The sequence below is a fragment of the Eleginops maclovinus genome, chromosome 5 (assembly GCF_036324505.1).
Source record: "Eleginops maclovinus isolate JMC-PN-2008 ecotype Puerto Natales chromosome 5, JC_Emac_rtc_rv5, whole genome shotgun sequence".
NCBI classification, from domain to species: domain Eukaryota; kingdom Metazoa; phylum Chordata; class Actinopteri; order Perciformes; family Eleginopidae; genus Eleginops; species Eleginops maclovinus.
Genome location: NC_086353.1, coordinates 27375070 through 27389776, shown reverse-complemented (window position 1 = coordinate 27389776; position 14707 = coordinate 27375070). Strand labels below are relative to the sequence as shown.

The 14707-nt window shown below is 42.4% G+C and overlaps 1 protein-coding gene across 3 annotated transcripts in view; it reads right to left on the bottom strand.

Annotated features, from left to right (window-relative positions):
- Positions 1 to 3165: 3165 nt before the first annotated feature.
- Positions 3166 to 14707, bottom strand: part of LOC134864628 (teneurin-3) — a 294448-nt gene continuing 282906 nt past the window's right edge. For all 3 annotated transcript variants that reach the window (XM_063883759.1, XM_063883760.1, XM_063883761.1), the window contains 11 exons: positions 11838 to 12035; positions 11575 to 11634; positions 11045 to 11389; positions 9970 to 10214; positions 9706 to 9887; positions 8799 to 9001; positions 7959 to 8069; positions 7712 to 7854; positions 7486 to 7610; positions 6365 to 6495; positions 3166 to 5422 (listed from right to left, as the gene is read on the bottom strand). In XM_063883759.1, coding sequence (XP_063739829.1) covers positions 4667 to 5422; positions 6365 to 6495; positions 7486 to 7610; positions 7712 to 7854; positions 7959 to 8069; positions 8799 to 9001; positions 9706 to 9887; positions 9970 to 10214; positions 11045 to 11389; positions 11575 to 11634; positions 11838 to 12035 — 2499 coding nt within the window. In that variant the 3' untranslated portion in view covers positions 3166 to 4666. The remainder of the gene's footprint in view (positions 5423 to 6364; positions 6496 to 7485; positions 7611 to 7711; positions 7855 to 7958; positions 8070 to 8798; positions 9002 to 9705; positions 9888 to 9969; positions 10215 to 11044; positions 11390 to 11574; positions 11635 to 11837; positions 12036 to 14707) is intronic.

Below are 14707 nucleotides of genomic sequence, written 5' to 3'. Positions count from 1 at the left end.
TCGCCATGGCATATCCTTTGGTTTTGACAGAAGATTTGAATGTGGATGTCATACCTGATTATGTATGAGTGAATGAGGGGACCGCTCTGAGTCAGCTGATTGAGATGAAAACAGGAAGTATACAAATAACTAAAAGAGCAATGTCTTCCTGATTGAACTTTTCAAAGCTTCAAAGTTTTCATTTTACAATAGCTCTATAGGAGGAAGAAGTTTATAGCACTTTGTAAAAATATAAGTAAAAGCCAGAATTCCAAATCTTAAATGAAACTGACTATCAAATGTAAACATATTAATGAGTAATATTTCGCTTATTAAATCATTTGATATTATAAATACTGTGGACTTTATACAACAGTTAGGAAGTTCAGGTCAGTGGTGTCCAACCTGAGGTCGAGCCCCATCTGGAGGCCTACAAAATATATTTGAGGGTGATGATTGATGATTGAGATGAAAATCGTTCAGATACATGAATATATTTTTAAATATAGCTAACTCGACCTTGTGGGGGAGACTAGTCTTGAGTGGAAGCATCTATTTGGTGGACCTGCTGACCTCGTAAACATCAAACATGTCAAGAAAAAACCTTCAGCAACGCCTCCAGGGAGATGAACTCCATCACAGCAGGGCTCATCACAGGTTAACATACTTTAAGAAAATAAGAAATGTCATTTGAAGTATCTGTACTGTATTCCTAGCACACAATGTAACATCCCCTCATGTTTGTTCATTTATTTATGTTATAGGGCAAGTTATTTATCAGGATTATGTTGTATATTACATGCTTAGTTATAGTTTAGATGTAGGTGCATGTTTAGTTTCATTGTTCACTTTTCAAAATACAGTCACTCAAATCAGGCATTGCACTTCCTGTTTTATTTTATACTTACCTTTCCGTCTCTTTCAGAGCCCTTTCTGCCATTGTGTGTTTCCCCTCCAGTGAGATTGTCAGCCCTTCCCTTATTGTTGCCACCTGTGTCCCCTTACCTCTTGTATAAATAGTCCTCAGGTATGGTTGAATAGTCCACAAATCAGCTCCTATCCTCTTCTCCTCTGATCTATTCCTTGACCTCTGTGTGAAAGGTCACGGGGTTAAGGAATAGTGGATAGGAGAATTCAAAAGGACTCAAGAAAAGACGATCAAGAGAACCCGACTGCACTGACACTATCCTATGTGTTTATGATGTCAGTGGACGTTATTAATGTGCGTCTTCTGTGGGGAACTACAGTTCTCTGTACAGGACTACTGAAAGCACATCTACTCTGCACCGTGCTGTGATGGTGCTGTTTATGCTTTATGAACGAGGACAACAGAGAGAAATACACTGCATGGCCAAAAAAAAGGTCACACTCTAATATTCGTTAGACCGCTTTTAGCTTTGATTACGGCACGCATTCGCTGTGGCATCGTTTCCACAAACTTCTGCAATGTCACAACATTTATTTCTGTCTTGCATTCATTTTTTGCCCACTGCACAAAGTCTTCTCCAGCACATCCCAACGATTCTCAATCGGGTTCAGGTCTGGACTCTGTGGGGGCCAATCCAAGTGTGAAAATGATGTCTCATGCTCCCTGAACCACTCTCACAATTTGAGCCCCATTGATCCTGGCATTGTCATTTTGGAACATGCTCGTGCCATCAGGGAAGAAGAAATCCATTGATGGAATAACCTGGTCATTCAGTATATTCAGGTAGTCAGCTGACCTCATTCTTTGGGCACGTTGCTGAACCTAGACCACACCAACTGCAGCTGCATCTTTATGTTCCCTAGCAAATTGAAGTTTAAGTGATCGCCGATCACGATCATTCAAGATTTTTTTCCGACCACATTCCTTCCTGGAAGATGATGTTTCCCCGCTGTCCTTCCAGTTTTTAATAATGCGTTGGACAGTTCTTAATCCCATTTTAGTAGTTTCAGCAATCTCCTTAGATGTTTTCTCTGCTTGATGCATGCCAATAATGTGACCCTTCTGCAACAGATAACATCTTTTCCACGACCACAGGATATGTCTTTCGACATGACTGTTTAACAAATGAGAAGAGCTCACTGCATCAGTTAGGGTTCAATAACTTGTTGCCAGCTGAAACATAATCACCCATGCAGTAATTATCCAATGGGAGGCTCTTACCTATTTGCTTAGTTAAATCCAGGTTGTGACCTTTATTTTGGCCGGGCAGTGTATATTCTTCATTAGGTTGGAGTTGTACGGAAATCAAAAAGGAAAGTGAAACTGATGCCTGTGACAAACACTGAAATGTGGACTTTATTTGATCACTTCAGTGAAGAAGTAACGTTCATATTTCTCCTTTTGATTAATATAGTGCTGAACGTTCAAAGCAAAGCACTGTGGCAAGTTACGGTATAATTTTAAACTGCTTAATAAGCCCCGTGACTTTCATGATAAAAGTGGCGGCCGCAAGGCAGCATTGTGGGACAGCACTTTCTTCTTTCCTTTGGTAAAACTCTGGAACTCCTTGCCGCTACATATAGACAGTCTGATTCCGTAACAACATTCAAAATCCAACTCAAAACCCACCTATTCAAACCGGCATTCTCATTATAAACTGTACCCTATGTCTCTCCATTTCCATTTCCTGTTGTTTGTCTTGTTTTACCCCGGCTGTCCACTGTTTTAACTCTCCCTATATTACCCTTTGCCCTGTAAGATGTCCTTGGGTGCTATGAAAGCTGCCCTCCAAATAAAATGTATTATTATTATTACAGGAAGGTCCAGTGTTTCTTAAGTCAAAGGAGGTTATAAAGGAAGTTTCAGTGCTCCTTTCCTATCATCTAGAGAATCAGAACAGCTCTTATCATAGCTACCACTGAGGTACTTCCGGGTCATTCCACTCCGTTAGGAACCTTCCTAAGATATACTGACTATTCCACCGCAACCCTGGTCTCCCTTTGTCCTGTGCCAGTTAGTCTTGTCTCTCAAGAGAGCCAGCGGTTTAAACCAAGAATCTTTCAAGTTATATTCCACAGTCCAGTTTATTTAGTTTAATGTTTTAGCAGTTTGCTTTTCCACATTTTGCCTCTGAGGGATTTTTGTTGAACTTTGTTTTCATCCTTTGTAAACACTTTTTGCAAATTTGAATTGTGTGTTGAGTTGTGGATTTGAGCGGCACGGAACATCAGTGAATATACGCATTAAAAAAAACATACTGTAGTTTCAAGGAATTTTATTCTTTACCGTAGAAACACTGTACATAAATTACTTTCTCTGAGACTAATATTGATGTACGGATAAGTGGAATTTCTCAACCTTCAAAATAAAAAACATTGTCAACTTGTCTTTGAAAAAGATTGGTGGCATATGATGTTAACGCTCTGTGTGAAGTTCCTGTTCTTTCCTTTAAAATGATTAAGATGCCGACCCAACCTGAAAAACACACATACTCACAAAGAAAACTCCAGATAAGAGTAGAGACCTACAATCAATGAGAAAACATCCACATCGATTTTTGATCTACCACTGTTACTCATTAAAGTCACTGATGGCAATGCACTGTCCCTTTAAGGAGAAACCAGCAAAAACAAGGAGAGAAGCAACAATCAGTTCCTACTCACAGCAACCCTCCCCACAGCTATGACAACATGTTTCTATTGCAAGCATTACTACTACCTTTGACCGATAAAAGCACAAGGTCAACGCATTATGAGGCTGAGTCCCATTCTGCAGGTGTGAAGGACCCACAAAGAATTCAAAACACTAGAGCTGGGCCCTGTGTCCTCACAGACCGCTGCTGATTGTAGTCTGAAACTGTACATTTTTATAGACTTTGTAAGAGGACAGGGGATGAGAAGGAGTGGTTAAAACTGACCAACAGATAATAGGAGGAAACAAAAACACAACTCAAAGTTTTGTTCAGTTCTGATCATGGTCCATTCCAGTGGTGGCGGTGATGGTGGTGTAATAAGAGTAGTAATAGTGGTATAGGTAATAGTATGTAAACATTTTTTGTTCATTTTTTATATCCCCTTTTTGTCTGAAGCAAATGCAAGTTAATATATAAAAACAAAACAAAAATCCAAACAGAAAATAAGTCTTTTTTTTCTCCTTCGTACAAATTGTAGTCTTTGTTTTGTGCCTGTCTGTCTTAGAGAGTCCACATCAGTTCAACAGCAGCTCCAGTTCCTTCAGCCATGGAACAATAGCTCCTGTAGGCACGGCTCACAGAGGCCATTAGCCCAGAGACGGCTCACAGATGTGATGCCTGCAACATCTGTGAGCGAGCACATTGTTCTACTGACTGCTGACAGTTACAACTGTCTAAATGCTTAGAGCTCACCTCGCTGGGATGGCTGCGGAAACGCTCCGTTGGCTAATTAAACGAGTCTCTACATCCCACAGGTTCACAGCTAGATGCACACGATTATATGACTCAGGTTAGCCCCGCCTACCAGAGAGAGGGGGAGGGGCATGCGTGTAGGCTGTTTGAGGGCAGACAACAGGGCGACAGATAGAAAGAAAATTAGAAAGAAAAAGAGAGAAAAGGCAAACGACTGAACTTTCCTGCAGCCTCATGAAGAGTTTAAAACCATCTCGCTGTTGTTTCATTATGTTTCATAACGATCTCCACTAAATCCATTCTTTTTGTGTTAAAACTGAACTTTTTGTTAGTCTGAGTCATAGTGGGGTAGAAATGAGACGTGGTGAGCCGTGTTACCTCCTCCCTATCTCACTCTGCCGTAGGAACTGCATGTTGTTAGCGCTGTCTGCTAGCTCAGGGTACTGCTCTATGGACAACACGTAATATCCGTCGTAACCCAAAACCTTCCCGCTGCTCAGCAGCTGCCGTTTTTCTCCCTCCGTCCACAGCCGGACTCCTTCCTCTCCGTCTCTGACACGCTGCTGCTCCCGGGCCCAGGCGCTCGACAGCGCCCTCTGCCGGGCCTGCTCCAGGATTCGAGCTTTCTCCTCGTCCAGCGTCGTGCCGTAGCGCACGTGAAGCGCCAGAGAGCCGTACTGCAGCTCCACGTCAGCAAAGCGCCGCGTTCTCCCGTTCATCACCGTGGTGGACTGGGACACCGTGATATTCACACCATTCTCCAACGACTTCCTGCCCGAGGTGAGCCGCAGCGCGCTGAGGTCGTTCTCCGGCAGGCTGGTCTTGATGAAGTAGTGTGTGTCCCGGCCCTCCACCGTGTAATGCAGGTCTTCCAGGTTAAAGGCGTTGTTTAAGACTGCAGCCACTTTGATGCAGTCCTCATTGGCGATGTTGAGGGCATTGGTCACCACGCGGCCTTGGATCACGGCGAGCATCACTCCCTTGCCGATCAGAGACCTGACGCTGGCGAACCACAGCCAGGGTTTGGCGTGGTCTGAATGCCGCCGACTCAGCTGGATTTCTGGCATCCGCTCAAAGGACAGGAAAGCCTGAGACTGACGAGTCACCTCCTGCTGGACCCCCGAGATGGACTGCACACGAGACAAAGAGATATTGGTGTTGACTTTATTTACTGCTTGCTATTTACCACATCATGGACCAGGCGTGGGTTCGCTCCCAGTCTCTCTGCGGTCAACACGTATCCTTGGGCAACATACTTAATCCCAAGTTGCTCCAAATGGCATGGCCAGGGGTGTGTGTGTGTCTGAATGTCTCTCTGAATGTGTAAATGCGGGCTATGACTGCCATAAAGACTGGAAAAGCATTACCCAGATGCAGTTCATTTACTTTTTACCACGTACATTACGTTATTTTGGTTAAAGTAATCCATATCATATGGTGTTCTTGTGCCCTGATAACAGAGTGATGTTGTGAGTGTGTGATACTCTGAAGACGGTGATCCACCATGGTGGTGAAGTGCTGTGAATTCTCTAGCTAGATAACTAAAGATAACTCATTGTAATAATGAATACAGAGTTAGGTTCTCTGTGGGTGCATGTTGTATAATGTGATTTGTTTTACTGTTTAGTTAGAGAGTGCGATGTCTGGCTGAATGTATTGTCAGTGATCAGATGACTGTGTGATGAGTGCATTGGCTCACTGAAAGAATAGTACCAGTTGACAAGGCGATAAATAAACACACTCACAATATAAGGGGAGACTATATAGATATGAGGACCAGAGAACTTTGTTTGATGTATATAAGAAGAGGAACTCAACAGCGCTAAAACACATCAGAGTGTGTGAAGTATCTTTCTTCTGTATGTGTGTAGCTTCTGATTTCATTAATAAGTCGAGTACACTAGATAACGCCGTCAGTCAGTTTTTGTTTTCCTGTTCTTTTTCAGCTTAACTTGTCCCTCACTATCCTGACCAAACACGTGTGTAATTATTCATTCATATGTTTTGCTGTCACACAGCAGGGACTGTTGCCTCGGAGATCCATGTTTCTCTGTCACAGATGTCATACTCACAGGCAGGTCGTCCCACAGCTGGCTCTTCTTCATCTCCAGGGACGGCTGTGTCAGGTCAAATTTAGGAATGGGGAATCCTGGGATTGCGTTGTGGAGATGGAAGCCAAACGTGACCAGCCAGATATTGACATCTAGAAGGGAAGAAAGCAATGTGCAAAACAAAGGAAGAGAAACCACAAGGCATGCAAACAAACTGTAATAATAAAGATGCCTGCTTTGTATTTGTCTTATACTTCCTTGCAATTTCGACCAACCAGTAGTGTTCCTTTAAAATCCTCAGTGGCCTAACGTTGTTGCAGCTTGTTGCTATAGTCATTTTGCAGCTTCCAATGATTACAATCCAAAAAGTATCTGACCCAACTGAAGTACTGTATCATTTCAAATCTCCACAGTAAGGTTACTTTACTGGCACCATACTGTTCACTTTAAGAGCATTTTTCTTTCACAAAGTGAATAAATAATCATAATCTGATCATCACTATTCTGGAGAGAAACAGGCAGACCTATTTGATAATTACTTTCCATAAACAGCTGCGGAACCAATTAAGAGACCACTTCAGCGTTATCATTTCTCTTGTTTTATTATATATAGATATGTCTTTGCATTAAATTATTTTTATTTTATTTTATTGTCTTCTCTAAACTACTGACAATTTCTCTGGGATGGAATTCAACAGACACTGGACAGACTGCCATACTTGTGGAGATACAGATTTAAGAAACATTTGGAGCTGTATATCATGTTTGATAGAATAAAAAAAAAAACTTCACTATTCAGGCTGATAAAAAACAACATCGATTTATAGTTCTATTAAATGTGTTCTAATGACATCCACTCCAAGCTAAACTATATTATTGTTGGGATTTCTTTATGACTTAGCAAAAAATGTAAGCACTGAATAATCCACAAGTAAATAGAAGAAACACAGTGTGTTCTCAAAATGATAAGTCGGCTGAAGCAGGTTTTAAACACACATTTACTTGATTTATGTTAGGTACAGTATGAGCCACAGTGAATGGAAGGGGAAGGATAGCTCTACTTCTTCTCCCAGCCTCTTCTGATAGCAAACCGTTCTATCTACCGGTGCTTTTATACGGTAGAATCCAAGTGCTCTGGTTACCTGTGACATATTCTTTGACCTGGTGGATCTTGCTGACGGGGTTGTTCCCTCTGAACATGTAGAGATTGAAGGGCTGGGGATCTTTACCAACACGTGTCCATGTGCTGATGTCCGGAGTGGTCCACCTTCAGAAAAAAACACTCTGGTCAGAGGTGAAGAGAACAAAGCTGCAGAGCATCCTGCTGGAGAACAACTGTGCATGTGTGGAGAGCGAGTGAGTGTGCACCTTCCAGCGGGGATGTCGTAGTCTCTGTCTCCAAAGTGCAGCAGCCGTGTGAGAGGATCATACAGACCTCCGTGGAAACCAATCACCAGCACAAAGTCTGGGTTGGAATCAAAGTAGACCTCCCCATATGCTGTGTACTGCACCTACACACAAACACACATTCAGCATGGAGACCAACCATTGCAAAATAGAATTCCAACACAATGTAAGCTCAGACAATGTATTCATTTTAAAAAGGGACACACACCTGTTTAAGCAATAGTCCGTTGTTGCTGAAGACAGCCAGCGGGGTCCCAGTGTTATCACAGGCAATATAGAATTCCTCCCCACTGCTGATCTCCATAGCAAACACATGGCCCTGTGCAGTGACACACACAGATACACAATATTTTAGTTGTGTCTTTTCTCAAACCCTTACCTCATTGTTAGACCACTATTTGACATTATTTTATATTTATTGTACTACAGCATTAGTTTTACCTGCATTACTTTAGTCTTCATGAGTAATTATTTTACACAATGACTGACAGAAGATACAAAGGGCAAACATACTTACATACAAAGTCAAATAAAATAAATACAATACATGCTATAATAGACAATGAATTATTATATAATATATATATAACATTACAATTTTGTAAAATTACAAAAAATAGTTCCTTTTATTTGTGCTTTTGTTTTATAACTCCGCTTGATAACAGAAAACTCTAAATCACGTGAATCTCAGTCTGCCACTGGGTTACAGGCTCACTGGTGAAAGAGTGACTAGAAAGATATTTTGAAGTGGTAAAGAGGAGCTGCTACAGAGGAGAGCATCCCCCCCTCTCTAATCCACATGCTGTACATTCACAGTGTGTTTCCTCTGGTCACTGGAGGGAAACCTGCTGCACACACACTATCATAAACCAAGAGCTGAGTGAGTCATAAATAGAGTGGGAGCTAACCTTCTCAATCTTCAGTGTTTTGCCTGAAAGCTACCTGAGATTCTGGAGAGCATTAGTGTTTTGGAAGAAGTATAATTTGTGCAAACTCAAGTGTGTTTCGTGTCATATCAGCACTTTCAGAATGCGTTCAGAGTAGATACCTGCAGATCGTAGTAAAAGGATGTGATCTCGGAGCTAGAGTGGTTATAGACGTGGGTGATCCTGGTGGGGTAGTTCAGGTCAGCGTAGAAGAACTGCAGATGTTGGCCCAGGCTGTTTCTGGACGCCACTCGCCGACCCAGACCATCATACCGGTACTGGATGGTCCAGCTGGCCGCTTTACTGTACACGCGAACTAGAAGCCCTGAACGACAGATGATACAACAAGATGTTCAAACATTCTGTGTGTAGGATTTATACACTGAATACTTAACCCCCATTGGTGGTATACATTTGATTTATACATTGTTACATTTTACTTAAATGTGGAATAACCCACAGTGCTTAGACTGTAGAACGCACTAAATGATAGAGGCTGGAATTAAATCCATCAGAGACTAAACTGCTGCACGAATGTTTTGAGAGAAGACAGATGCATCTCTAGAATAAACTGTGAGAAATTGTTGTCTCATTACCAACCAAGCTACCAAGCCTTTTCACTGACTCAGTGAGCAAGCTAGCAGTCTGACACACAGCTTTAGACATTGGCTGCCTGTTTCAGACTGTTTCTCCTCCCTCTCCACATTTTTGCTTTCCATTTTTGCAAGTATTGGTTTCAAAAATAACTAACCACCCAGACGGTTTGAGCGTAGTGATGATAGGTTTAGCCATAGGCTACCTGTGGAGGTCGAGGCTAGCAAGCTAGCTACCTCAGAGCGCTATGGTTGTAATGACTAGTGATGGCATGACAATGGCTAGTAACAGTTCTGTCAGCCCTGTTCAGAGTCACTACGTCTCAGTGGTTTTAGCACTTATCCAAAGGGACACAGGGAAGACATGGCTGTGTCAGCTCCTGGTTGGACTGGGCCTTCACACTGCTACGTTGGACCGCCAAACAATAAATCTGACCTTTGGAGTTGTATTCAAATATCTCAGCTCCTCGCTGCCTCAGGAAACCGTCTTCATCCAGCCTGTACTGAACATCTCCCAGGCGGGTGATTCTGTCCCTCAGGTCGTAGCGTAGAGGGATCAGGCGACCACTGTTGCCCGGGTTCAGCAAATGCAGGTTCCCATTCAGGTCATAATTATACCTGGAATGTCAGACAATTATACTTTTAACATTTGGCATCCTCAAATGATATTTTCTATTTCAGTTTAATCGTCTGATCCTACCTCCACATCATCTTCTCGTTGAGGGACACCGTCTGCAGCTGTCCATCAACGTCATACTCGTATCCATATTTGGTTGTGTTGGCAAATGGTCCGATCTTGATCTCCCGCTTGGTGACTCGGCCCATGTTGTCGTACTGAATGGTGATCCAGTACATCAGAGATCTGAAGATCTCGTACTGGATCTCCTTGATGCGGCCGTGCTGATCGAAGTGTTTGGTGTATGTCATCACTGCTGTGGAGATGATCTGAGGCAGCGGGAAGACAGAAACAACTGTTTACTTCCTGCACTGAGCTGATGGATTAGACGGACACCAACAGCCGAACAAGCTTCAGGGAGATGTTCTTGTCCTGCTTTAAAGAAACAAACACTTCGACAACCAGATGTATTAATACAATTCAAGCTCAGGCTCTGTTCATCAGGCAGAATCTCTCCTATCACTTCATTCAATGCTCAACTTTAACATTTCTTCAATAACTCAGTGAGTAAATGTATTTTGAGAGCTATTTGTTATCTGTGGTAGAAAGTATAGAGAGTAAACCTGGTGTCTAACCACCTCCACTACCTGGGAGACATCCTGCTCCTGACCAAAGTAGGTGCAATAAAATAAACATTTAAACTGAAACTGAGTTCTCTAACAGATTTTGTTTGCATAGTAAACAATATGAACACAAATGATATGTATTGGTCACTGTTCCAGAGGGATGGGTTTAATGTGTAATTTGCATAACATAATGCTGTCAAATACATCCTTCTGTCACAAAACCAGAACTATAAAAAATGATGTGATGCTATATCTCCACTGGCTCTCAATGCCAGAGGAAGCTGAAACAGTCACATGAGGAGAGTTTCACCAGCAGGCTGTGTGTGATGTGAAGTACACACATTTAACTACATTAATTCCCCTATACTGTAGATTCAGATTATGCGTGATGTGTCAAAGTCTATCCCACATGACTAATCAATGAATGATTCATCACAACATCACTTACTAACAACTGACCCCCCTTATCAGGATTTACATTTAATTCATCAAGGAGAGATGTAAGGCTATTTAATTCATTGCTCCTGTCTCACCTGATTGATATCATAATAGATGACTCCAAACTTCCCAAACTGCTCCACCTTCCCAGATATATCATCAAACTGGTACAGGTCGATGGGGAGTGGCGTCTCGTTGATCACAGCCTGCATGCTGGTCACTCTGAAGCTGTTGTCGTACGTGTAGTCGAAGCGAGCATTCACCATGCCGTCCTCGCTGAAGCGGAATATCTGCCGGTCGACCAGCGGGCCGATCTGCCGGTACCTGATGGAGCAGATGAAGCCTTCGCTCTGCAGGTTGACCGTCTTAAGAACTCCAGCCGTCTCATCATACGTGAAACTGACCCGAGTGGAGTCGTAGAGGATCTCCGCCAGCTTGTTCTGAGGACGCATGAAACACAGCAGGGTGGGTTCACAATAACGGACGTCGGAGAGTCTCTGCTCCAGCCTCAGTGGTCTACTCAAGCTGCAGTACAAGATCGGAGTACTTCTTCCACCTCAGCATACAAATACGTTTTATCAAGGATCATTTTTTAATAAAGACAAAAGGCACAGGAAGCACATACCTGTCTGCGATATTTGTAAAGTATACGGCGGCCCGTGCCTAGATGGGCGATTCGGAGGAGCTGGAGAGAGAGGGAAAAGCACTTCAGTTTTAGTTCCATAACACTGACGATCATGTACTCATCACACAGAAACATCATAAGCATGGTGGGACTATGAAACAATGTACTGTAGGGGTACCATGTCTGCTCTAGTGTGTCCAATATTTCTACAAACGATATACAAGATGAAGACAAAAAATTACACAAAAATTGATCACACACACCTGTCCGTCTTCAGAGTAGTCCACAGTCACAGAGGCGTTGCTCTCCGGGGGGTTGTAGATGTTCCTGTAGTATCCTATGGAGCGGAGTGTCTGCATGGTGTGTCGAGCCACGCTGGGCATGGTGACCGCTGACAGACGGTCCCCGGAGTCAAAGTCGAAGATGTACTGATGCTGGCTGTGCAGCAGCAACACCATGGACTGTAAGAGAGAGGGGGGGAGGACACAGGGACACAACGTCAGAGCAGCACAACACAGCGAGAAGAAGCAAAACAAGACAATTAACACCTGTGAAACATACACACAGAACGTGTTTAAAGAGTCTACAGTATATTCAGCATGCAGCTCCTCACACTGCTTACCTGTACAGACACAGACACCCCAGACCCCTCATAAATAGAATATTCAGCTGTTCGTTTTTTTACAGCTTCTATTAGATGAATATCTTGATGCTTTTGTGCCATCTGCCGGGGTTGTGCGACCCGCTGGACCTTTTGCAAAATCCCCCCTGCATGAGAGGGAACCAGCTGCTTTGCATTTCAAGCAGTGTTCTGATTGGCAGCTAGCTCACTAGCTCTTACTCTTACTACATTTTTGATATGGAATGTCTTCTTTTCTAAGGTGACATTGTTACACTACAAGTCAAAAACCTCATTTTGTTATTTATTTTCTCTTGTTTTTATTCACATTGCATTAATCAGGTTACATTACGTTTATATTTTGATTCTTAGGTTCATATAAAAAATGTACTAGTTATATCAACGGAATACATTTTAAAATGACCCTCCCCACTTCTTTCCTTTTTAGAAATGATAGTAAACCAAGTACAATCTAGCTGGACTTGTACAAAAAGTTGGGACTTTGTTTACAAAAGAGATTTCAGTTTATTTGGTGGTTTGTGTTCCGGCTGTCGATCAGCTGTGCGCAGCGTCTCCACTGCACCCTGTGCGTCTCACCCCCCCAGCAGCAACTCTATCAACCAAAGTTCTAAAATGCTTAACAATTTAAACACATTTTCAAACATAATTACTGTATATAGTAAAACCATGCACTCGTAACCAAAACGGGGTCAGTTTAAACGTAATTCTGTCTTTCTGTTTACCGCATCATTTATGAGAATACATTTTATAACATGTAAGAGAACATATTCAGGGGGGGGGGTCAATAACATATCCGTATTTATGTATTTGTCAAAGTTATGTTTTTGTGTACACTGATACGAGAGGTAATATTTCGATTCAGGGTATTATTTCACATGTTTCCCTCCATTCTTCCTTCTGCTAACGGTGTCGCAGTTTCTCATCACTCCCGTTTCTGTGCCTACACATGGGTCAGAGTGTCCGTGGAGGACGGCACATTTCCCGTCAAGTTTGTTTTTTATAAATCGCAAAGATTGCTTAGAGATTGGTGTACGCCATCTTTTGGGCGCCAACTTTATAAATGAGGCCCCAGGTGATTGTGCTGTTGTGCACTTTGTAGAACTTGTCCACAGGAGGGACTTACAGGAAACCACTTGCATGACCCTTATAGCATAACAAGGGGATGTTATTGCACAGCACAATCAAAAGCACAAAGACAGCGAGGACAGTTATGAAATGGTTTTGAAAAGAGGCAGCGAGTGGATAGGATCGGGCTGTACATTTTCAGCCAACCTCCAGGGAAAAAAGTCAAACAGTCCTTATAATAAGCAGACTTGGCAGCACACACTCAAACATGACACAGAATGTTGCTGGACATCTATAACAACCGTTTGTCCTCAAAGCCACCGCCCACCTCCTTCATTTGTCCCTTGGCTTATTTCTGAGCTGCTGTGGCATTGGGGCCGGCGGCTTCATGCATAACTCTCTGCACGAGGAAGAGAACTGGACTCTTCTCTAGTATAAAGTAACATCCATTTCTTCCAGTGTGTCCGAAACAAAATGCAAAGCCATCCCAGTGGGACCCGCCTGCACTGCCATTAGTGGTGAACAATAATTCTGAAACGCGAGAAGAAAGCAGATCTAATCTTTAAAGAGATGAAGAGCAATTTTCCAAACCTCGTATTTGCTCCTTTCTGTCCGTTGGTATGCGCCCGGGCCGATGCACTCACACAGAGGTAACTGAGTTTGTTTTGTTTCCTCACTTATATATTCTTTTTCTCCTTCAAACTCCTTTAACTACGTGTCTACTCTATTCACAGACTAATAAATCGGTCTTACCTGATGAAATAGACACAGGTAGACAGTAGTTAAGTTATTAAAACTCAATTTAAATGATCAACTTTAATTCACTTTCACTCCGTGCGGGCAAATAACGTGTGGTTTCAAACCAAAAGAACACAACATATTGTCCTGAGGACTCTTTAATACCAGCTGAGTCTCAACGAGGGAGTGGTATTTATATCCAATAGAAAGGGACAGCCACACTCTGTTTGTCAGGAGACACCTTGATGAAGAACGCTTCTCGACTCCAACTGAACCTGTCCCAGCAGTGTGGGTTTAGCTGCCTCATCAGGAAGTGACAGTGAGCAGTGTACACACACCGATGATGCAAAATAGGTCTTTATATTTTTACTCTAGTTATCTGACTGACTGTCGAAGAACATCAGAGGAAAAATGAATAAATCACACTGTAAAGATTTCATTTTCTTTAAGTTGAATGATTTATTTTAGGTGGTGTGAAGAAACTAAGAAGATTTACTCAAGTACTGTACTTAAGTACAATTTTGAGTCTTTCATTTGTTTGCTACTTTGTACTTCTACTCCACTACAGTTCAGAGGAAAATGGTGTACTTTTACTCCACTAAATTTATTTTGTACAAAACTTTACCTTGCAGAATACATGGGTCATTCAAACTAGCTGCACCTTTACCAGCTCTGAGAACACTTTAATGA